The 24,599-nt window shown below is 38.0% G+C and overlaps 1 protein-coding gene across 3 annotated transcripts in view; it reads right to left on the minus strand.

Annotated features, from left to right (window-relative positions):
• The window catches only part of Rbpn-5 (Rabaptin-5), a 238,044-nt gene extending 227,130 nt beyond the window's left edge, over positions 1 to 10,914 (minus strand). For all 3 annotated transcript variants that reach the window (XM_067152405.2, XM_067152404.2, XM_067152403.2), the window contains exons 1-3: positions 10,553 to 10,914; positions 10,332 to 10,457; positions 9,936 to 10,115 (exon numbers count right to left, since the gene is read on the minus strand). In XM_067152405.2, coding sequence (XP_067008506.1) covers positions 9,936 to 10,115; positions 10,332 to 10,457; positions 10,553 to 10,613 — 367 coding nt within the window. In that variant the 5' untranslated portion in view covers positions 10,614 to 10,914. The remainder of the gene's footprint in view (positions 1 to 9,935; positions 10,116 to 10,331; positions 10,458 to 10,552) is intronic.
• Positions 10,915 to 24,599: the final 13,685 nt, after the last annotated feature.

Genomic DNA, 24,599 nt, shown 5'->3' on the forward strand with positions numbered 1-24,599 from the left:
TGACACTGGATTTAGAAAGTTAAATTACTAGTATTTCTTGCTTGTTGTAATGTTGTTGTTGTAGGGTAATTACGGTTTAACTTCACTTTATTATCACTTATAATGGTAAGCCAGTAGTAAGGTCAACCTATAATATTGTAAGCCATACTGTTAAGCACTATAAATACTTAAGTTGTGTGAGAATTTGTATATGATGTTGCTCGATTTAGAATATTAAACTAGCAGTAATGCTTGCAATATTTTCCTTCCATATACGGTATCTGCTTCTTGTACTCTTGTTCTTTGCTTGTTTGTTTGTTTTTTGTTTGTTGTTGTTGGGTAATTATGTTAACTTTACTTTATTATTACATTACTGTAAGTGACCGTTGCCACCGGGATATTTCCCATTTGCAATTTAATAATAATAATAATAATAATAATAATAATAATAATAATGAGTGACAGGGGTTTAACGTAATTTGGAAGGAATGTTTTCCGTATGATAAACGAGTACCAGGTTAACTACTGAGGGGCAAGGGCGGCATGCGTAGAGCTAACCACTCCACTCCACCAAGTGCCAACGTTATGGATAGTGGAAGCCTTCACCTTCCACCCTTCCAATGGCTTTCATGGTTTGTACGGAGATGACTTTGCTTTTTGCTTTTTAAATATTAGTATTCATGTTTATTATGTTTGTTTATTAATCATACCCCTGCTTTGTAATTCACTGACCATGGAATGGCTCTAAATGTTGTAAATTATATTTATATTTACTTGTATTTATTTCCTTTTTCCATATTGCACATGTTTGTTGTTATTATTATTACTGCTACATATCGCTTAACATGTAAATAAACTAATATTTAATACAGTAAATAATGTTTATCTCTTTGGATTCATTTTTTCTTTGCATATTCCTTTTGCTATGACAACATTACTTCTTTATGATATAAATAAATATAAAATAAAAGTATTTCTTCCCAAACATATTTGTTATACGTGCACCAATCAGAGAACCAACTAGGGAAGTACCTTTTACTAAGGTGCATAATGTTTTTGCATACATGTATAATTGAAGAACTGAAGATCCATATACAGGTAAGTGGGTCGCCCATGTGGTAGGCCTATTACGCGTCATAGGAAACTGAGTGAACTGGCTGTGCAGTTTGATCACATTGCTGTGAGCTTGGTATCAGGAGATGGTGATGGATTTGAACCCCACACTCGGCAGGTCTGAAGTTTTTTTTCGCCCGTCATTTTCATTTCAGGCTAGTGCTGTGTCTGTACGCTTATGTACATTTTAAACGTTTGAAATCTTAGCCCTCTTTCCTATCCCATTCTTGCCTCACAACCTGTCTTCATGTGATTTAAGGCAATGTATATGTAAAAATCTGGTAATGATGTTTGACTCATAGTGCTCCTGTACATTGGTTTCTGTAATGTTGTAAGCTTGAGATACACCAACTTGTAAGCTGAAAATATTTTTCAAATGCCAAATGCCGTAAAAGTACTTAGTGGGATGTAAAGCTGTTAGCATTATTATTAAAAGGAAGGACAGATATGTCTTATGTGGTAAGTCCTTGAACTTGCAGAAATCGCAATGAATTATACAATCTATATTCCCTCCCCCCCTTCCTTTTTTTCTTTTTTTTTTTTTTTTCTTTTTTTGCTTTACGTCGCTCCGACACAGCTAGGTCTTATGGCGACGACCCCCCTTCCTTTAAGAATGCAGTTATAGTAATGCGTACATCAGAATAAAGGCAGGATTTTTAAAATTAATTTAAGCAAGTGAAGGAGAGAATGTATGACTAGCTCAGGTTGGCGGATTCGAGTTAGGCGGTATTTGAAAGTGCTCAAATACGCCAGCCTCATGTCTAGATCTACCGGTACATAAAGAACTCTTGCGGGACGAAATACTGGCACCTCGGCGTATATGAAAACTATAGAAGTAGATAGTAGAAGTAATATTCAATTCTGCAGTGAGCTTGAAAGCTGACCTAATTTCCGTTCACGTAGCTTGGCACATTAGTGTTCTTATATGGTGGGTTCGAGTCCGGCGGTATTTGAAAGTGCTCAAATACGCCAGTGTCATGTCTAGATCTACCGGTACATGAAATAACTCTTGCGGGACGAAATTTTTTGGCAGTAGAACTTATTACATTATTATTTTCAAATCCGCAGTGAACTTGAAAGCTGACCTAATTTCCGTTCACGGAGCTTGGCACATTAGTATTCCTATATGTTTCCTGGTAAGCTTGAAGATATAACCAGCCTGCAGGCTGAAAATATGCCCAGTAATCTCTCTCCTTACTGGTTACCGGTATTGAAGAGAGAAGGAAATGTTCGCGCAAAAGAAAGGGAAGTCATTGGATGTCTGGAACTTTCGAAAATCACACTGCAAAGATTTATTAAATAAATTGTATCGTTTAACACGCCTCTCTTTTCAAGAATATGGTTAGTACGCCTACTGTATATCAAAATAAAGACAGATACATGTAACATTAATTTGAGTGAGAAAGTGTGTTTATTTCCTTAATTCCTCACTGAGCGTGGAAACCGACTTAATTATGAATATCTTGATTTATTTCATCTTAACTTTTAGCATTTACTAGGGTAGGGACACATTCATTATCGGTGTTTACATTGAGGTTAGTTTGTTATGGTTATGTCTGGTGATTTTAATATGTAACCAGGCAGGTTGGCAGCAGTGATCAGCCATTACAAAAAAGAGAAAAGAAGAGCATCGGGCGGCGATATTTACTTTCTGGGGTATTTCCTTACGCGGCGATTACTATATGTATTTTTACTCTATGCTACCATGTGGCGCCACAGTATTCTTCCGAAGCCACTGACTGGCCAGTGGTCATTGTCACAGGTGAAAGCGCGCCAGGCATTGTTTATTCCTCGTTTACGTACGTATTATCACTCACTTTATATAGTTGTGCAAAAATATAAAAAATGGAAGATATTGGTAATAATCTTACGAGGGAACACATACATGTGTTACACTCGGATTCGGTTGAAATTTGGTAGGAATGTTCGTGGGAGGCAGTAGAATGCTAAGGTGAAAACTGCATGTACCCAGCGCAAGTTTAAACGACAAAATTGAACAAATAAAGTCATAAAATTAGAAGTGCCGCGGGAGTATCGGGGTATGGCGGAGAGGTAGGGAGGAACAAAGCAGCGGACGTGAACCAACCGGGCTGCGTCAAGCTGCGCTAGCAGCCAGGTAGCGTATAGTTAGCGCGTTCCCCTTAACTTCCCGATCAGATGTGCAACACGTAAATGTGAAAATAGCACATGAAACAAGTGTACAATGGACGATGTTAGAACAACGATGCCAATAAGGTTTGAAAAATTACAACGAGTAACAAGAACTCGGGCGTGCCGAGACGCATATTTTCATTGTTTAGAGTTATCAGAAAACTGTTCACAACAATATGTAATGTAATATAAGTACTTGTTTTGCATTTTACTAGGTTTTAATAAATATTGCGTTAATTTGAATTAGCAAATAAATATCCCGTATTTGAAATTCGTATTGTACATTCCATGACCAAAAATTCTGTATGGCGTCACGCTATATTTTATCTTTCCTAAAAATTGATGTGACACCATATGGCGTCACACATGACCATGGTATGGCGAGATAAAATTAACTTAGTACATCATATAAATACATCCCAAGATTATATAAACAGACTACAACAAGTACAATTGCTTTGGCACCAGCGGAATGCAATTCAAAAACATGCCTGGCACCAGTGGAATAGTGTGCTACAATCGGCTCGGCACTCAACGTGTTAAAATCAGTAGGCAAAGTTGGAGAATAAGTCGCTATGATATAGGCTATAAATAGTTGTATTCACGCTGAGAAAAATGGTAGTTTAGTAGAAGGCCTAAAATTTAATTCTCAAATATTTATGTTATTAGTGGTCCTAACTCGATGAAAATTGGTATGCAAAGTTGTGGAATAAGTTGTTATAATATATGTCATAAATAATTGTATTCACGCTGAGTGAAATGGTAGTTTAGGGGAAGGCCTAATATTTATTTCTCAAATATTTATGTTATTAGTGGTCGTATCGTTAAATACTACATAAGTTATATAGTATTAAATTTCTGATCCTTCATGTCACATTGTTACCATACCGGCTATGATCACAGAGATATTAATGAATTTGAATTTTTTGTTACCAAGTCCATATCAGCGCCGAGTCAGGAGAAAATGGGTAAACAAAATTTAATGAAAATCGACGTGTAAAGTCGGAGAATAAGGAACTACAGTCGACGCTACAAATAATTTTATAAGACGCCTTAATATCACAGAGTCGAAAGAAATCTAAATGTGAAGGCCTATAACATAGAAAGCTCATAAAATTGATCAACAATAACATTACATTGACCATTGTTTGTTGTGATGTGCTTCGTATCTTCTGTTGCCATTCATCTCCGATAGATAGGATTACTCCTGAGTACCAAATATTTTTTTTAATTTGCATTACGTCGCATCGACACAGGTAGGTCTTATGGCAATGATGGTATAGGAAAGGACTAAGAGTGTGAAGGAAGCGGCCTTGGCCTTAATTAAGATATAGCCCCAGCATTTGCCTAGTGTGAAAGTGGGAAACCATGGAATACCATTTATGGGCTGCCGACATTGGAGTTCGAATCCACTATCTCCCGGATGCAAACTCACAGTTGTGCGCCCCTAACCACCTGGCCAACTCGCCCGGTCGTACCGAGTGTAACAGCCTGACTGAATATTGGTGGGAAGTAGCCAGGGAGTCAGATAACTTTTTTCTTTAGCATTCCATTCCTCTGGTTTATAAATTTTCTGATACTACTGGTACGTAGGTTCATCATAGCATTCGAAATGTCTGCACACGGTAGCTGAGGCCATACGATTACGATGATGATGATTATTATTATTATTATTATTATTATTATTATTATTATTATCATCATCACAGCATTCGAGCTATTCAATCCCTACTCTGAGGCATTGATTGGAATGAGCAGTGTGCAAGTTCAACAGAATAATGGCAGAGGAGTGTTCACGGTTGTCTGCGGCCTGGTCATTTCAGCTCTGGAAATTCGGTTTCTTCATTTAATCAACTATTTTATATGATAACAGCGCTTTTAATCGCTACATTCCTACTGACCTTTTTGTAATGACCCATGTTGACTTAAGTTAGGAAAACCACAAAGTTAGTTTTTCTGAGAATCCCGTAGCGAAGCATGGGTACATCACCTAGTTTTCAATAAAATTTTGATTGGATTACAGTATTAAAACAAACTATAATCACTAGAAGACCTATCTGCTTGAAATATTCATGTTTGATTTATACTGCACACAATATTAACAGACGCGGTTTTACATTCCCATATTTACACATACATAGAAAAAACTGACATTTATTACAAGGTTTGTGTTCCTCAAAAAAAAAAAAAAATGTGCATATTGTATCGTATGTTTCTTGCACTGAATACTTTATCAGGCTTAAAAAAAACACAGTGACTGGCAAAATTAATGCATCATTTGAATTTTCAAAGAAAAACACATGTTAAATTGTGAAACATTTGTTTTATTATTTACGCTGATTATTTTCATGAAAACATTATCTAAATAAATAAGGGTAGCAATAAGCAAGGAGTCATCATCCCATTGTTGAAAAAAGGTGATAGAAAGAAATGTACCAACTACAGAGGTATAACTCTGCTGTCACATGGCCTCAAAATCTACGAATCCATCCTTGAGAGCAGGATTGGAAAATATGTTCAACCTACACTTGAGGAGGAACAACATGGATTTAGACCTCATAGATCAACTATAGACCTCAATTCTGCCACCAGAATGCTCCATGAGAAGTATTGGGAGAAAGGTAAAACACTTATAACTGTTTCTCCGGACATCGAGAAAGCATATGACCATATACCACGCAGGCATATATGGGAATGTTTGAGACATAAGAAAGTGCCCGATGACATCATAGCCTGAGTACAACGATTATATGATGAAACCAAGTGTTGTGTCCAGGTCCAGGATGGAAGGTCAGGTTGGTTTGAAACGAAGAGTAGAGTCCAGCAAGAAAGTTGTCTTTCACCACTTCTCTTCATAATCTTAATGGATGACATTTTAAAAGCGGTTAAGAGAAGGGATCCGACAACTAATGCCCTGGTTTTTGCTGATGATGTAATGGTATGGGGTGAGACTGAAGCGTAAGTACAAACTAGACTAGATCTCTGGCATGAAGCTTTTACAACCTTTGGTCTCAAAATCAGCAATACGAAGACAGTTGGCTTGGTGATGAGTAGAAACTCTCCAACTGTTCATCTAAGAATTGGAGATGAGGAGATGGATATTGTAGACAACTTGCAGTATTTAGGTAGTGTTCTGTCATCAGACAATACCATACATCAAGAGATTAGTAACAGAATACAGAGAGCTTCCAAATTCTATCACGCTGTACGTCAAATACTTTGGGATGAAACATTTCCGTTAGTTTCCAAGATCAGCTTGTACAAAATATATCTAGTACCTATACGCCTACTGACGTATGGCCTGGAAGCAGCAACACTTACTGGACCAACAAAGAGTCACCTTCAGGCAACAGAAATGAAGTTTCTCCGTTCTTGTCTACAAAAAACAAACATGGATAAAATAAGGAATGTGGATATCCAACAACAGCTTGGATTGGAAAGAAGCTTGTTGGAGACTCTAGAAATGAAGAGATTGCAATGGTATGGTCACATGAAAAGAATGAACCCTCACAGGACTCCTCGAACATACTTTGATCACAATGTTCCTGGGAAGAGACCAAGAGAAAGACCTCGTGATGTTTGGGAAAAAACAGATAATGAAGGACCATGAAATTAGAGATGTGAACTGGTGTCGCATATGAGCAGCATCTGTGGATAATTTTTCCATGAAAATAAAAATGTAAATTATAAAACAACTGTTTCACAATTTCACATAGCCTATTCTTTCTTTGCAAAACACAAGTGATCCATTAATTTTGCCAGACAAAAACCCTGTGAATACCCACAACAAACAGGTTAAATTGTTTCTGAAAAAAAGTGTACTTTTGAGGAATGTCACAACACAATGCGCTCATTCTATTTTTGAGCAAGTGTACAAAGATACAGGGCTGAAGTGTGCAATCTACAATTTCCATTTTCTAGGTCGAGAATCACAGAATTTACACTAAGGAAAGTAAAATTCTTGTTATCCATTCAGTAAAATGGAATACACAATTCAAAATTTTGATGCTTGATTCTGCAGTGGCATAGGGCCGATTGCAGAAACGGTATTTAGACTATATATACGGTTAAACAATGCCGAAGTATGGCTGCCGCATTGCAGAGACGTTATTTATAACTTAGACACTCTAAAACCGATGTTCAACCGGTCATGTTTAAACAATGCCGAGAGCACTGTTTAACCTCAAATGAGAGTAGTGAATCACAATCAGAGGTTATGTACCATGAAACATATAATTTGTATTATCATGTTGAGACGATTCCGGGAAGAAAGGTTAGTCCGACGGCCTCTCTGTGGGTCGCCCGCTGCTAAATCGCAGCAATTCGTTTGACATATACGGGGAGATAGATCTTAAAATAAGGTTTCGCTTTACGAGACACTTGTTTCTTGAGACTGACAAAGGGACAGTCCAGTAATTGTCAACTTGAATACAACTCTTGGCAACCGATATATTTTATTATATACATGGGGTTATTTCCATGGAATTATGGGTCACTTTGACTACATACATATCAGAATTACGTGTCCTGATCGTCAGAGGGCTGTCACATACATCAACCAGGAGGGATTCACTTATATTTACTGCCACGTAAACACACCCAATAATGAAAACTAAAAAGTAGGTTGTATGGGGTTTATATATATATAATCATATTAAGTTCTCGGCAACTATCAGATAGGAAAAGGCAAGTGGTGGTGATTGTTTAAAGAGGACTAGGGAAGAAGAGCCGTGTCCATAATCACAGCCCTAGTATTTGCCTGGTGTAAAAATAGGGAAACTACGGAAAGCAATCCTCAGGGCTGCTGATAATGTGTTTCGAACCTACGATCTCCAGAATGCAAGCTACATCTATATGGCTCGTACAACACACTCGGTTACACATTACTATTACTTTATCCTCTCTTCGTCCAAGCTACTGTATTTATGAGTAGATTACATTCACTGTAACAACGCAATAATCAAAGCTACACTTCCCCGAATGGTGGCATGTCGCTTAGTGTCGATAATATTATGAGATTTAATTTCCGCCAAAAGTGATACTCTTATCTGTGGGCAAGTCATTCTCATGCTTAGCCATATTTGAGTAATGTGTAGGAAGTCAAACAGCTGACTGGCGTTCGGCGCGCGCACCGACGAATTTCATTGGTTGCGACATGCAAGAGTTGCATGAAAGATACTTCTATCTTCATTTTCGAACCAATATTGAAACTTTAAGCAATGTCTAGTTAAACATTGACTGAACACTGTATATGCAATGGAAGACCATGCTCGTTTTAGACGTCGTTTAGGTAGACGTTGTCTAAGGCTTAAAACTAATCATCGTTTCTGCAATCGGCCCATAGTGTTTTGTGACTTTCCCTGTTTGAGTTTCTGAAAACGGTGTTTAAAACTTAACTTCAACCATTTTTATACAATTATCCCCTACAACAGTTGCATTTGAATGAGCATGTTTAATTTTGTAGTGGCATTCTCCTATGTTTTACAACTTGCTTTACGTCACACCGACACAGATAGGTCTTATGACAACAACGGAAGAGGAATGGCCAAGGAGTGGAAAGAAGTCGGCTGTGGCTTTAATTAAGGTACAGCCCCAGCATTTGCCTGGTGTGAAAATGAGAAACCACAGAAAACCACCTTAGTGGCATTCTATGTTTTTGATATACCTTACTGCCCATATAGTAGGCATTTGGATAGTCCTCTGATTGCACAAAAAAGTACTGTTTTTCCCACTAGCCCCTGCAGTTAGATTTGGCAAGGCCCTCTTTGTTGCTTTTTTATCATTACTTCCTGCCTCCTTCAAACTCAGGTATCACCGCAATAATAAGAGACTGGCTGGAAAAACTTTGTCCAACACTGATCTTTTCAGCCTATGACATAACCAAAACATCATTGTGGCTGAAGCACACACATTGGTCGTCTGCCCAGGCCCTCACTTGAAGTGCACACACCTAACCATAGCATGACTGTCTTTTGTTTATTTCTGTTGAATGACTTGACAAAGTGCTGCACAAGGCTGCCAATTTAGGAACTAGCGACAAGACCACTGGTCTAGATTACTAGGTTCAGCTAATGAAAGAACCATTGGTCTGGATTCGTTAGGTCTGGCTAGTGATAAGATCATTGGGCTGTAGGCAAGCAAAGGGGGTCTGGGAGTGTAAAACACAAGGTTAGGGCCGCAAAGTGGCCAAAGCATTGCCTGGAGTGACAGCAGTGCATTTCATATTCCAAGTAGCCAAGGAATGACTGTCTATTGTTTATTCATTAGCTCTGTATGGGTTGGTAACAAAATCTATGTGCTGATTTCTGGGAATTATGTCACTTCTCAATATATCTCAGCCATTGGCAGTCGCAGTAGCTGCTGAACTTACGGACAACGGCGCGAGCATTATTATATCAGATAATAAAATTGAATGTACTTCTGGGGGTGGGCTGGTGGGTTCCCGGTATCACAATGAACACGCCTCTCATATACAACAATTCCAGGTAAGACTAGCATCATATTTCTAGGAGTAGAGTAGTGGGTCCATTGTTTGTGTAATGAAAACATCACCATGCTACCAGTAATTGTGAGGTATGTTTGCATTATTTTTCTTTCAGTACAAAGTCATTCACGCTGTGGATCCCACAGTGAACTACTATTATTGACACAAATTAAAGACAACCTTATTTTATGCAAAATTAACTACTGACCTTGCACAAGCTGCTGAAGGGTTGCTATTTCTTCATGACATTTCCTTTCAACCTCACGCTCACTCTCCATGTGTAATCCTGCCACAAGCAGCTGACTTTTGGATTCATCTAGCTCTGCATTCAGCTTCTTCATTTCTTCAACTAGACGGCTATGTTCAGCAGCTTGACGTTTCAGCTCCTCTGACAGTAACAATATTACTGAGTATTACTTCTTGGGCGAGTGCATTCAACAGTTAAATAAACAAATAAATGTATTTATCTAATGGCAAATGCAAAAAAAAAGTAGGCCTATGTATACACCATGACAGTTGCATACGATGAAAATAAAACCCTTATAAAATAGAATGAGCACGAAATTCAGGATACCACATGTATATCAGTAATACCAAGATGTACCTTCTTTCTGAAGATACATTTCTTTCATTTTTGCTCGCTGAATACCGAATTCTTCGCGGGATTGTTGTTTTTCACCCTCCAACACCTGAATCCTTTCCAGAAGTTTGGTAACTTTCGCAGCAAGATCTGAAATTTAAAAGATTATTAGGTATGGCTGTATTTAAGCTACAGAAAACCTCTACTTCGACAATAATGGTCAAGTGTCAAAATGTGAACATTACCCTCGTCTTCTGTGGTGCTTTTCACACTCGACGAATCACCCCCAACAATCTGGTTTTCCATTTCGTTAAAATAATCACCTTTTCATCAAAGCCGGCAGGAGTCAATTAACTAAATTCCTCACACCATTCACATGGAAGTATTGTCCATTAATCATCCGAACATTGCATTGATAAGTATAAGATGCAAGGTTACAGATCACAGTAACATAATTTTTCCTTCAACTTAGCATACTTCTTCATCATCAGCAGACGTATAAAACTGAGCGACAATGAAATTAACAGCACTAATATTATCCCGCAATATTAATTTATGAATGTAATGGTATACGAATTTCACAACCAGTAGAATGACGTACATCGATATGAAGACGTCTGGTCGATCACAACGTAGAGAATAGGTCGATCACTCCAAATTAAACGACACAACTCGATACCAGGATGACCAATCTTAGCCTACAAGGAATACAAAGCCTGCCCAATAGTCACTCATAGCTGTACGCCCTGTGGATGCTATATTTGCCGCTATAGGCGCTGCAATTCAACCTCACATGAACACCTCGGTTGGCGGTATTTCTACACACTGTATGCTTACTGGTGACGAAAGTTGAATGTTAATGCCGATAGAAATAATGAAACTCAATATTGATTTTGTTTTGTCCGAATCGTTGGCTGAATGGTCAGCGTTGAGGCCTTCGGTTCAGAAGGTCCCAGATTCGATTGCCAGCCGGATGGGTGATTTTAATCACGTCTAATTAATTCTTCTGGCTCGGGGACTGGTGTTTGTGTTTGTTGATATAGTGATTACTAGACTTCGGATTTTTAGGTGTTAAAAATGTTATTTTAACTGCCTAAAACAGACTCTCAAATAGGCTCTACAGTATTTTTAGGCAGCTGCAGTTTTACGTATCTTAATATGCATTATTTAAAACACCGTGTTGATTTTGTTAAATTGATAATAATTCGTTATGGGGAAATATAAAACAAGTTTCACTCACCTCTTGCTGCAAACGTCGCAGAATATAATTTTACCATCCGATGTGAAACGGGGAAACTCTTGTAAATTGAGGATAAATTGGAACCTGACACCTGCTTAATTCACACACTGGCCAAATGGGAAAAGGATATGGTTAAAATACGTCAATCATATTACGCTGGTGTGCTGCTGCGTTCCGTTTTGTAAACAAGGCTCTAGAAATAAAGTTCCTGGAACTAGTTTCCATGAATTCCCTTGCTAAGAGCCAACTAGGGAATTATGGATTAAAGCAATAAACAGACCAGGTATGGTACAGTAAATACGCAGACCATAATACCGCAAAAATTAGGTTACTTATTATTATTGTTTCTATTCTGCTGATAATAATTTCCTTATTCTGTTGTGTAGGTGGTACCAAGAATAAGTTATGGAACCTTAGTGACTGCTCCGTCGAGTGCTGCAATGGCATATATTGGAGGGTATTTGGTAAGAGTTGTCGAAGACAACATGCCATGTCAAGAGTGTGTTGATAAAATGAGTAATATCCAGACTCCATCTCCACTAACGTCATTAAAAAATCAAAGACAGAGGTGGCCTCAGGTATCCAAAGCCAAGTTTTATTTCACTGCTGATGAAACTGGGGCAAGTAAGGGACGAAATGTTATCGGTAACGCTGGGCAGTCCAAAAACAGCACTAACATTAACCGAAATACTGTTGCCACGTGTTGCTAAAAATCCTATTCTACAGTGTGAGAAAAGTGATCATCCTGATAAACAAAGCAGAATAATACTGCAGAAGTTTCTGCACCTCTCTGTCACTAACTACGCTAATGGCATGACAGATGAGTATCGCTGAGAATATTTCTCGATAAGAAAAACAATTTATGAGAAGAAAATATCAAGGAAAATAGTTAAAGTCGTTCCTTTTCACTGAAAATCTATGGTGCGGTAGTAAAAATATCTAGTGCAGACCCCATATCCTTTTAAAAGCCAGACATAAATTTCGACAGTTATATGTGTTACGGTATCTGAAATGAAAATCCACAGCTGAATTGAACTCCTAGGGGTAAAAGGTGAACATTAATTATTTTCTACTGCAATCTGTTCAGTAATGTATATAATATACAGGAAGTATAGTATAGAGGTCAATTTGTGCTGGTTTTAACTCCCGTTACCAATGCTACTGAGTGCTGATGCGAGGTGGTATACTAGCGCTGCAGCGGTCAAGACGCGCAAAGCCAGGCGGACACTGTTTCTGAAGAGAACACTGCAAGTGAGCAGGCTTTGTATTCCTTGTATGCTAAGGACCAATACCGACTCCAATCCTCAGACCAAGACCTCAGACCAACGAGCTAGAATAACATAGAGAGGCGGAAGCGCTACCTGGGTGAACCTAATAGAACGAACGTCCGCCATGTTTCCTGTAGTCACACAAGCAAAGGGGCATGGCCTTTAAATGACGAAAAGTGTAGAAAATGCGCATTTTAGAATCTCTGGGGGAGAATTAAAGACCGTTGCCGAAAGCTTGAAGCATGAAAGCGAATACCGCCACCTCATCATATTGCGGCACGAGGCCAACATCACGATCAGTTGATTGTAGGGTAGTTCGAAATCATCGCACAGTGACATACGAATAGGCCTCGAAATCGGAACAAGAGCGTTACCCTGCTTGGCTGTTGTGGTTAAGCGTAAATTAGAATAAAAACGATGGACATAAATATTTATGACAGGAAACCTTAAAATCATAGGGACCTACAATAGATTACAACCTCATTCTGTTCATATTTTTAAAATTATTGCATCCTCATGAGTACTGTGTTCCTTTCTTAACCTGTTTACCCTCCCGGGTTGGTTTTTCCCACGGACTCAGTGACGGATCACACTTCTAACACCTCAAGGACAGTGTTCTGGAGCGTGAGACATTGGGTCGGGGGATACAACTGTGAGGGAGGGCTGCACCTGCTATGCTGAACAGGGACCTTATGTGGGGAGAAGGAAGCGGCCGTGGCCTTAAGTTAGGTACTATCCCGGCATTTGCCTGGAGGAGAAGTGGGAAACCACGGAAAATCACTTCGAGGATGGCTGAGGTGGGAGTCGAACCCACTTCTACTCAGTTGACCTCCCCAGGCTGATAGAATCCCGTTACAGCCCTCGTTTCCCTTTTCAAATTTCGTGGCGGAGCTGGAAATCGAACCCGGGCTTCCAGGGGTGGCAGCTGCTCACGCTAACCAGTGCACCACAGAGGCGGCCCATGAATACTTTACCACAATAATCGTTTAGTGTAATTATTTATTATAATGTACGGAGGATACCATGTTTTTCCCATTACCATATACTGGGATTACTAGCTGAAAGGTAAGCTTGAAAGTTGTCCATTATGAAGTGTGGCATAGTTTTAAAAACCAAGGCAACAGACATCTACAATAAAGGCTGTATACACTTCAAAAATAGCAGTAAAATGCTGTATTTATCGTACTTGGTGTACGTTTGAACGAAATAAGTGTTTTTTGTGGTTGCGTTTTCTTGGTGGTGGGCGTTCTATTTCCTTTATTTGTAAATGTGAATGAAAATTAAATAGGGCTGGAAATGTATAGAGCATAAGCAACTGAATTGAGTGGGATACCATTTATCTCTTTTCGCCCTCACAACGCAGTGTTCGGTTAATTCCTTGTTCTTTAAACGAAATCTGAAACAAAATTCGACAAATAATTACCGTGGCTATCCGTACTTTCGCTAAGTAAACAATAAAATGGATTTAATTACAAACAGAAATTACAAAAAGGAATCTCGGCTATAATTCAGTAATACTTACTTAAAGTACGATATATCCTTGGTTTTATTACTCCGATTAGTACAACCATACGCTGAGCTTACGGCTGGCATTCTTGAAAGCGAGAATCTATGTTTTCACTTCTTAAAACTTAGGGAATTAAATTGGCATGCACTATCTCCCTGTCACCTCGACATATGCTCTCGCGCAAATTCGCTTTGTTTTGACAACCGTTAACATGGCTGCCCCTTATCAACTTGTTTCAAGCAGGGAGCGCTGATGTCAGGTATACAGCCCCTCTATGTTATTCTAGCTCGTTGCCTCAGACCTTAATGCTACTCTCAATCGTTCAAAGATGGCGATTCGAGTAGCTGGAATTGTTGGAAATGTGGGTTTGTTGTAATCGTATGTAGTCGGTGTAATTTTATGAAAGTTAACGATAAATGTTGGTTTCATTGTATAATATAAGTGCGTGAGTGTATTTATAGTCAGTGTATACATAGGATATGTGTTTACACGCAGTAATGTGAGAATGTGCTTGTTTTGATCGTGTTATACCCATTAAAGAACATGAGTGCACTATGTGGACCAGTTTTTAGTCTAACAATGGCAATGCCTCTCATACAACTATTCTTAAGTTTCCTGCGGCATAAAACATTAGAAGCGAAATCGATTAGGAATATACATCGTGATTATTTTGAAGTCCATGGCAAAACCGTAGCGTGCATACATCATTTTGAGAATAAGTCTGAAGTTAGGGAAGCCAGTTCTCTACTTCCAAACTATTCGTGTTCCTCAAAAAATATTAACTTAGACAGAATATAATTGATATTGTGTTATTCCATCAGTTTCTATTATGTGCTTCAAAATGTCGAGTGATTTAGATGCAAGTGTATTTGACTATAATCTGAGATTTGCCTGCGGAAATGTTTGGCTGGATCTTAGAGTATAACAAAACTTATAAGTGTGACAGATGGATCAATCTGTATACTGTTACACCGAAGAAATATTGACTTAGAGCTGGGTTTGTAACGTAGGGTTTTACACTGCCAACACCTTCCGATTTATGTTGTGTTTATCCGTTATCAAGCAGACTGCGCCAAACTGAAGCTCCTGCATGTGGTTAAATATGAATGTTTAGTCAATAGAGCTTTTGCACTCATGTTCTTTAATGTCTTTAGTGTCTGAACGTTTCATTACTAAGGTTACTATCATTGTGTGAAGTGCTGCTATGCCAAATGTCAACATTACCAGGGCCGTTCATTGGGTTAACATAATCATTTCGGGTATACTTGATCTGAGTGACTCAGACGGTTAAGGCGCTGGCCTTCTGATCCTAAGTTAGTACATTCGATCCTGGCTCAGTCCGGTGGTATTTGAAGGTGCTCAAATACGTCAGCATCGTGTCGGTAGATATACTGGCACGTAATGGAACTGCTGCAGGACTAAATTTCTGCATTTAGACGTTTCCGAAACCCGTACAAAATGTAGTTAGTGGGACGTAAAGCCAATAACATTGTTATTTCGGGTGTACTTCCCATTCATTGGGTGGTGAATTTAAGAATTTGTCCACCACTTCAAAACTAAGGCAACAAGTTATGTTTCACAGTTCTCATCATTTTATCATGTATTTTTATCTATCCAGCGAAGTGAAATCTCAGAGAAAACGTTATTTGACGAATTGAAATGTCTAAATAACCAGCTTGTTGATCTGTTTTCTAGTAAAATATATGTGATTCTAGTTGATTATATGTGGTGCGTACTTGTTGGCGTTTCCGAAACCCGTAAAAATGTAGTTAGTGGGACGTAAAGCCAATAACATTATTATTTCGGGTGTACTTCCCATTCATTGGGTGGTGAATTTAAGAATTTATCCACCACATCAAAACTAAGGCAACAAGTTATGTTTCACAGTTCTCATCATTTTTATCATATATTTTCATCTATCCAGCGAAGTGAAATCTCAGAGAAAACGTTATTTGACGAATTGAAATGTCTAAATAACCAGCTTGTTGATCTGTTTTCTAGTAAAATATATGTGATTCTAGTTGATTATATGTGGTGCGTACTTGTTGGCGAAGCGTTTTCATACGTGTAAAAGTGATTTTCCTTACGTTACATTTAACATATTAAATTAGCGCCGTTTATACAACTAGAGTTTTAAGGCAAAAGAGTATAAGCCAAAAAATGGCTAAAATGAGATAAGTCTCCTAAATAATATTTAAAAATATGCTCTTTCAAAAGGTCAAATCAGTATAAGTCTAAAATGAAAAGTGGCTAGAAAATGGGTTTAATTCAAAGAGTACAATTTTGAAGTTTTGATTTGTGTTCAGGAAAAGTAGTATAACTTAAGTTATACTGTTGTGGTGTGAAAGCACAGCTTCCCTTCGTTACTCAAAACAGTATAAGTCAAACTTTCTCAACATGAACACACAATGCAGTCTTCCTATCAGATTGTTACAACAATTATTTTAGCTTTGCTTGTTACTCTCACATTATAGTGGAATGATTTCTTGAAAGATTATCTCAATGTTGTTATTGGATGCGTACAAGAAAGTTGTGGAAGACAAACAGCAAGCTTCATTCAGGGTTTGAAGTTGTACGTATTTTTATCTTGTTTACAGTTCTGAGCTACATTCAGTGTGCTTGATAAAATAATTACGACAATAATGTCATCAAGAGCTCTGAAGATTTTAGAAATGGCGAAACGGAGCCAATGTGAAAAATACAGCGATAACGGTAACTATAATAAGTCCCTGCGAATAGTTTTAGATTGGATAATCTTCGATATAGTTGTGCATTGATTTCTTAATTACTTTTATTCTAATTGCGAAATATTTGATAGGGAAATTTCTTTGCTAGATATAGTAATTACAGTATTCCTATTTCAGCTGTTGGAATGGCGCCAGTAAAAGCATCAAATTCCAACAATGACAGGCTGGAACTTACCAGGATGGTTGACAGATGTTTGCACAGTGATGACGAAGAGGATGTTTCTTTGAATCCAAATGTTTACCCAGCTACATTACAACGAGAACAATTACATATAGGCAATATCGCTCAATTAGACATTGTGCATGTTTTGGAGGACTATGAGACAAGCGAACTTGAACTTTCTGATAAGAACGAATTCAGTTATTTTATTCTGGACAGTGATCGGTCAGTTAGTGAAGATGTCCAAGGGGACAAACTAAATCCAAGTCATGCGCTGATTGCCAAAAAGCTTACATACACTGAACTTCAGTGCCCTCAAATCTCGGAAACATTCATACCTGCTGACAATGTTGTTAGTGATAAAGTTATACCTTTCTCAAGTGATACTTTAAACGATGAAAGTAATGTAATCGATCAGGAAAGTAATGTTGGGAAAAATAACATAATCGTGGTTCGTGATTTACCAAGTGAGCCAATAAGGAAAATTAATTCAGGATATACTCGAAAACGCCTCGAATGTAAAGGTATTTCCACTGTACAAAAGAAATTGCAACGAAAAATCAGTGTAAAGGAGTATGTCACCAACAAGGGAAAATTGATTTCTCCTAGGGTATTAAGGCATCTTAAAAAGTGTCGAATGGGGTGCCGTGCTAAGTTGGAATGGACAATGGTTGGAAATATTCCGGTTAAAAATTTTATCTTTGAGGAATACTGGGCTTTAGGTGACAGAAACAAGAGAAAGGCATATGTAAATAGCTTGATTGATTCTAGTCCACCAAAAACAAGTACGAAAAGGGCCGTTGATCCAGAGCAACAGTATAACAGATCTGTAACAAATTTGTTTCATTTCAAGATTAATGGTGAACGGATACAAGTTTGTAGGCGGTGTTTCATGGACACACTCGGTGAAACTAATATGTTCATAACACAAGATTTAAAAGATCGCGGTAAAACTGTGTCAGGAGTGACAGAAGTTAATCAGAGAAGAAGAAAACCACCTGCAAATAAAACAAGTGATGCACGGTTAGAACAGATAAGAAAACATATCCACACATTTCCCTTGTACAAGTCACATTATACCCGCCGTAAAAGTCATAAAACTTACTTGCCTTCCTACCTTAATCTGCAAATTATATACAACCTGTACAAAGAAACTGAGGTTAATCCTGCTTCTAGATCAGTATATGAACGAGAATTTCGTAAGTCGAATATTTCATTCAAACAACCAAAAGTAGACACATGCCATAAGTGTGATGAGCTTCATACCAAGAAAAGATTGCAAAAAATGATTCTGAACGCAATGAAATTGAGCGTGAAATCGGCCTCCATCATGCAGAAGCAGATAATGCTTACACAATAAAATCAGAAGATAAGCTCCTTGCTAAGCATGATGATTCATTGAGATGTTATTCCTTCCATTTGAAACAATGTCTCCCAACTCCATTCCTCCAGACATATGTAGCATTTTATAAACGCACATTAGGACTTTTAATCTAACAATGCATGAGACAAGTGAAGGAGATGTAAAATGCTACATGTGGCATGAAGGTGAGGGAGGAAGGGGAGGGTATCAAAATGCTACTTGCATTCACCGGGAATTAACTTCGCTTCCACCAGATGTTAAACATGTTATTCTTTACTCTGACACTTGTGAAGCTCAAAATAAGAACTCGCATGTGGCGTCGATGCTTTTGACGGTAATGCAAGATAATCCCAACCTTGAAGTAGTTGATCACAAGTTCATGGTCGGTGACTATATCCACATGAAATGCGATGTTGACCATGCACTTATCGAAAAGCAAAAGAAGAAACTAGAACTCCCCATTTACCATCCGCATGATTGGTACATAACGGTACGTACAGCAAGGAAGAAAATATATTTTCAAATTATGGAACTCCTTCATTCCGATTTTTTGGACTTCGCAGGTTTGTTAAAGTGCACATTGACTTTGAGAAAGGACACGAATGGAGAACCATTCAGCTGGTTAAATGCCAAGTGGTTCAGATACAGCAAAGAGTTTGGTATGATTCATTTCAAGAATGGCCTCAAAGAGGATGACGACTTTAAACAATTAAGCTTTATTCGCAGAGGTAAATACGATGCTGTACTTCGACCTCAAAAAAAGTTACAGCGCTCCGTTGCCAATCACAAGAGATAAAGAGAAGGATATCATGGATCTTCTACCACTAGTTCCAGAAATATTCCATCCTTTCTATCACAACCTGAAGTGCGCATCCGGAGTTCCAGAAGTTTATCCTAACATAGAAGAACACATGGATTATGATTAAACTTCCTTCAACTATTACAGACTGTCTTGTGTGAATACCAATGTCCATTTTATCTCTCTTCATATTATTGTTTAAACACAAATTTCCAGTCAGTTTCTGTGCATTGTACGTCCTTTGTCATAGTAAGACTTGTTTGTGTGAATAATTTCTTATTCCAGATGCAGGGTATTAATGTGAATGTATCGTAGTTTGCTCTGGTCAATTTTGAACATACAATATTAAATAAAGTCGTGTCATTATATCTTAATATTTTAGCTCCTTCCTCCGTATTTTATTTCACAATACAAGTATGATTAGAAATTCAGAAACAATAGATATATTTCCTTTCGTCATATAAGTATAAGTCACACTATGGATATGGTCATGATAACATAAGTCACATATTACATTATTTAATATGTAAATATAAAAAATTCTCGCGGGAGATTCTGTAGAAGAACATCAAAAGCTATAATATGAAACAATTTTTTTACAAATAAGTAAAGATTAACCTCTGAACACAAAAAGGCTCTCCTGAAAATTTAACTTTTTGACTTATACTCTTTTGCCTTAACACTCTAGACACGTAATATTTTCGTGTTAGCCAATACCAGCAATCCGGCTACTTCGGCCGCCAGGTTTTCTTAATATTACGGTCTGATTCAAGACCGACTCCAATCCTCAGGCTACTCTCGATCGTTCAAAGGTGGCGAATCGAGTAGCTGGAATTGTAGGAAATCTGGGATTGTTTTGGTCTGTTTTTATCGTATGTAGTCTTCGTAATTTTATGAAAGTTGACGATAAATGTTAGTTTCTTTGTAGAATATAAGTGTGCGAGTATATTTATATGAGTCAGTGGACACGTAGGATCTGTAATTATACACAGTAATGTGAGAATGTGCTTGTTTTTTTCGTATTTTTACCCAGAACATGAGTGCACTAGGTGGACCAGGTTTTAGTCTAACTATAGCAATGCCTCTCATACAACTATTCTTAAGTTTTCTACGGAATAGAACATTAAAAGGGAAATGGATTAGGAATATACATCGTGATTATTTTGAAGTCCATGAAAAAACTGTAGCATGCATACATCATTTTGAGAATAAGTCTGAGGTTACGGAAGCCATTTCTCTACTTCCAAACTATTCGTGTTTCTCGAAAAATATTAATTTAGATAGAATATAACTGATATTGTGTTATTCCGTCAGTGTCTATGTGCTTCAAAATGTCGAGTGATTTAGATGAAAGTGTATTTTACAATAATCTGTGCTTTGCCTGCGGAAATGTTTGGCTGAATCTTTGAGTATAACAAAACTTATATGTGTGACAGATGGAGCGATCTGTATACTGTTATACAGAAGAAATAGTGACTTGAGGGATTAGCTGGGTTTGTAAAGTAAGGTTTTACACTACCAACACCTTCAGATTCATGCTGTGGTTATCTGTTATCAAGCAGACAGCGCCGAACTGAAGCTCGTGCGAGTAGTTAAATATTAATGTTTAGTCAATAGAGATTTAGCACTCATGTTCTTTAATGGGTAAAAACCTATTATATATCTTTAGTGTCTAGACGTTTCATTACTAAGGTTACTATCATTGTGTGAAGTGCTGTTATGCCATATGTCAACATTATGTTAGTATTACCAGAGCCGTTCATTGGGTTAACATAATCATTTCGGGTGTACATGGGCTGCATTGCTCAGACAGTTAAGGCGCTGACCTTCTGACTCCAAGTTAGCAGATTCGATCCTGACCCAGTCCGGTGGGATTTAAAGGTGCTCAAATACGTCAGCCTTGTGCCAGTAGATTTACTGGCATGTAAAAGAACTACTGCAGAACTGAGTTTCGGCACTTCGGCGTCTCAGAAAAACGTAACAAATGTAGTTAGTGGGACGTAAAGCCAATAACATTATTTCGGGTGTACTTCCTATTCGTTGGGTGCTGAATTTAATAAATTGTCCACCACTTCAAAACTAAGGCAACATATTGTGTTTCACGGTTCCCTGAGAACGAATAAATCGAGGAAATTCGTACCTTAATGTATTTTGAAACATTCAAGATGATGTTAGAAGTATCATTTTAACAGTTTTATCATGTATTTTCATCTATCCAGAGAAGTGAAATCTAAGAAAATGCCTTATTTGACTAATTGAACTTTCTAAATAATCAGCTTGTTGGTCTCCTTTCTAGTGGAATATATGTGATTCGTGTTTGCGAAGCGTTTTCATACGTGTAAAAGTGATTTTCCCTATAATGTTACATTTATCATGTTAATTTACCGCCGTTTATATAATATGTACGTGATATTTTCGTGTTAGCCAATACCAGCTATCCGGCTACTTCGGCCGCCATGTTTTTTATCTTACGGTCTGAGGATTGGAGTCGGTCTTGCTTGTACCTTAGGTCAGTTCACTGTACAGAATACACTGTATTGTACCTTTATCTTACAATCACGGTTAAATAGAAAACACAATATGATGAATATCGTTGGGGGCGGAGCAAGTAGAGATGTCATCTGCGATATATATATATTATTAGGAATTAATATCCAGCTGCGTCTCACAGGAGAGAGTGGCTCAATATTTCTGCCATTTTGAATACTGTATTAAGGTCTGTTAGGTTGTAGGTGATCTTGGTATATAGATCTTGGGTCATTGTTGCTATCATGGTTGGGAAAGGCTGTGGTGTAATAGCTTGATGGCCACGCGGTTTCACTGTAGTCGGTAGATGATATAAGATGACAAAAGCTACTCGCCCTCAACCAAAGAGGAAATAGTAGGACTGAGTAGAATTACTAGACTATGGCGTTCAGCATTGGAATCATGTTATTTCTGCTCGACTGATGGAGGACGATGCTTCACTTCCAGTTCACGTGTCGGTGATCTAGTTCTTTACATCGAGGGCGCAGAAATTCCTAAATGTTGAAATAAAGATAATTACCTGTTTACCATTCTATTGGTCCAAGACCGACTCCAATCCTCAGACCGTAGTATAAAAAATATGGCGACCGAAGTAGCAGGATTGCTGGTATTGGCTAACACGAAAATATCACGTACATATTATATAAACGGCGGTAAATTAACATGATAAATGTAACATTATAGAGAAAATCACTTTTACGCGTATTAAAACGCTTCGCAAACAAGAATCACATATATTCTACTAGAAAGGAGACCAACAAGCTGGTTATTTAGAAAGTTCAATTAGTCAAATAAGGCATTTTCTTAGATTTCACTTCGCTGGATAGATGAAAATACATGATAAAACTGTTAAAATGATACTTCTAACATCATCTTGAATGTTACAAAATAAATTAACGTACGAATTTCCTCGATTTATTCGCTCTCAGGGAACCGCGAAACACAATATGTTGCCTTAGTTTTGAAGTGGTGGACAATTTATTAAATTCAGCACCCAACGAATAGGAAGTACACCCGAAATAATGTTATTTGCTTTACGTCCCACTAACTACATTTGTTACGTTTTTCTGAGACATCGAAGTGCCGAAACTCTGTCCTGCAGTAGTTCTTTTACATGCCAGTAAATCTACTGGCACAAGGCTGACGTATTTGAGCACCTTTAAATCCCACCGGACTGGGTCAGGATCGAATCTGCTAACTTGGAGTCAGAAGGTCAGCGCCTAAACCGTCTGAGCCACGCAGCCCAAGTACACCCGAAATGATTATGTTAACCCAATGAACGGCTCTGGTAATACCAACATAATGTTGACATATGGCATAACAGCACTTCACACAATGATAGTAACCTTAGTAATGAAACGCCTAGACACTAAGGATATATAATAGGTTTTTACCCATTAAAGAACATGAGTGCTAAAACTCTATTGACTAAACATTAATATTTAACTACTCGCACGAGCTTCAGTTCGGCGCTGTCTGCTTGATAACAGATAACCACAGCATGAATCTGAAGGTGTTGGCAGTGTAAAACCCTACTTTACAAACCCAGCTAATCCCTCAAGTCACTATTTCTTTTGTATAACAGTATACAGACTGCTCCATCTGCCACACGTATAAGTTCTGTTATACTCCAAGATTCAGCCAAACATTTCCGCAGGCAAAGCACAGATTATTGTAAAATACACTTGCATCTAAATCACTCAACATTTTGAAGCACATAGACACTGACGGAATAACACAATATCAGTTATATTCTATCTAAATTAATATTTTTCGAGAAACACGAATAGTTTGGAGGTAGAGAAATGGCTTCCCTAACCTCAGACTTATTCTCAAAATGATGTATGCACGCTACAGTTTTTTCATGGACTTCAAAATAATCACGATGTATATTCCTAATCCATTTCCCTTTTAATGTTCTATTCCGTAGAAAACTTAAGAATAGTTGTATGAGAGGCATTGCTATAGTTAGACTAAAACCTGGTCCACCTAGTGCACTCATGTTCTGGGTAAAAATACGAAAAAAACAAGCACATTCTCACATTACTGTGTATAATTACAGATCCTACGTGTCCACTGACTCATATAAATACACTCGCACACTTATATTCTACAAAGAAACTAACATTTATCGTCAACTTTCATAAAATTACGAAGACTACATACGATAACAACAAACCAAAACAAACCCACATTTCCCACAATTCCGGCTACTCGATTCGCCATCTTTGAATGATCGAGAGTAGCATTATGGTCTGAGGATTGGAGTCGGTCTTGGTACAAGTGAGAGTACAGGTGTGATGTGACGTTTAGCAAGGGAGGGTGCACGGTACTAGTAACAGAGCGCTCTGGCGGAGTTCTGAGGATAAATACGGTGAGAGTGCGTTCCGGTGAAGTGAAGACTTGCGTCATAGTTACGGCAAAAAATATCGTTGCATCTTGTCGTCAAGATATGGAGTAGTGCTATGGAAGTTGTAATACAATGTGGGTTTGAGTACATACAATGCCAAAATAGTCGCAAGTCAACAGTGAATAAAGCGCAGAAACTAGCTGACAGTGGCCATGTGTTACAAGTTGAAGAAAGACGAACGGTTTCCAGTTGTACACTTACTGGCTTCGTCATAAGACAGACGAGTGTTAGCAAAAGCCCGTACAATGTTACAATTGAGGTAATTAGGTTAG

Source organism: Anabrus simplex, chromosome 8, assembly GCF_040414725.1.
Source record: "Anabrus simplex isolate iqAnaSimp1 chromosome 8, ASM4041472v1, whole genome shotgun sequence".
In the NCBI taxonomy this organism is placed as follows: domain Eukaryota; kingdom Metazoa; phylum Arthropoda; class Insecta; order Orthoptera; family Tettigoniidae; genus Anabrus; species Anabrus simplex.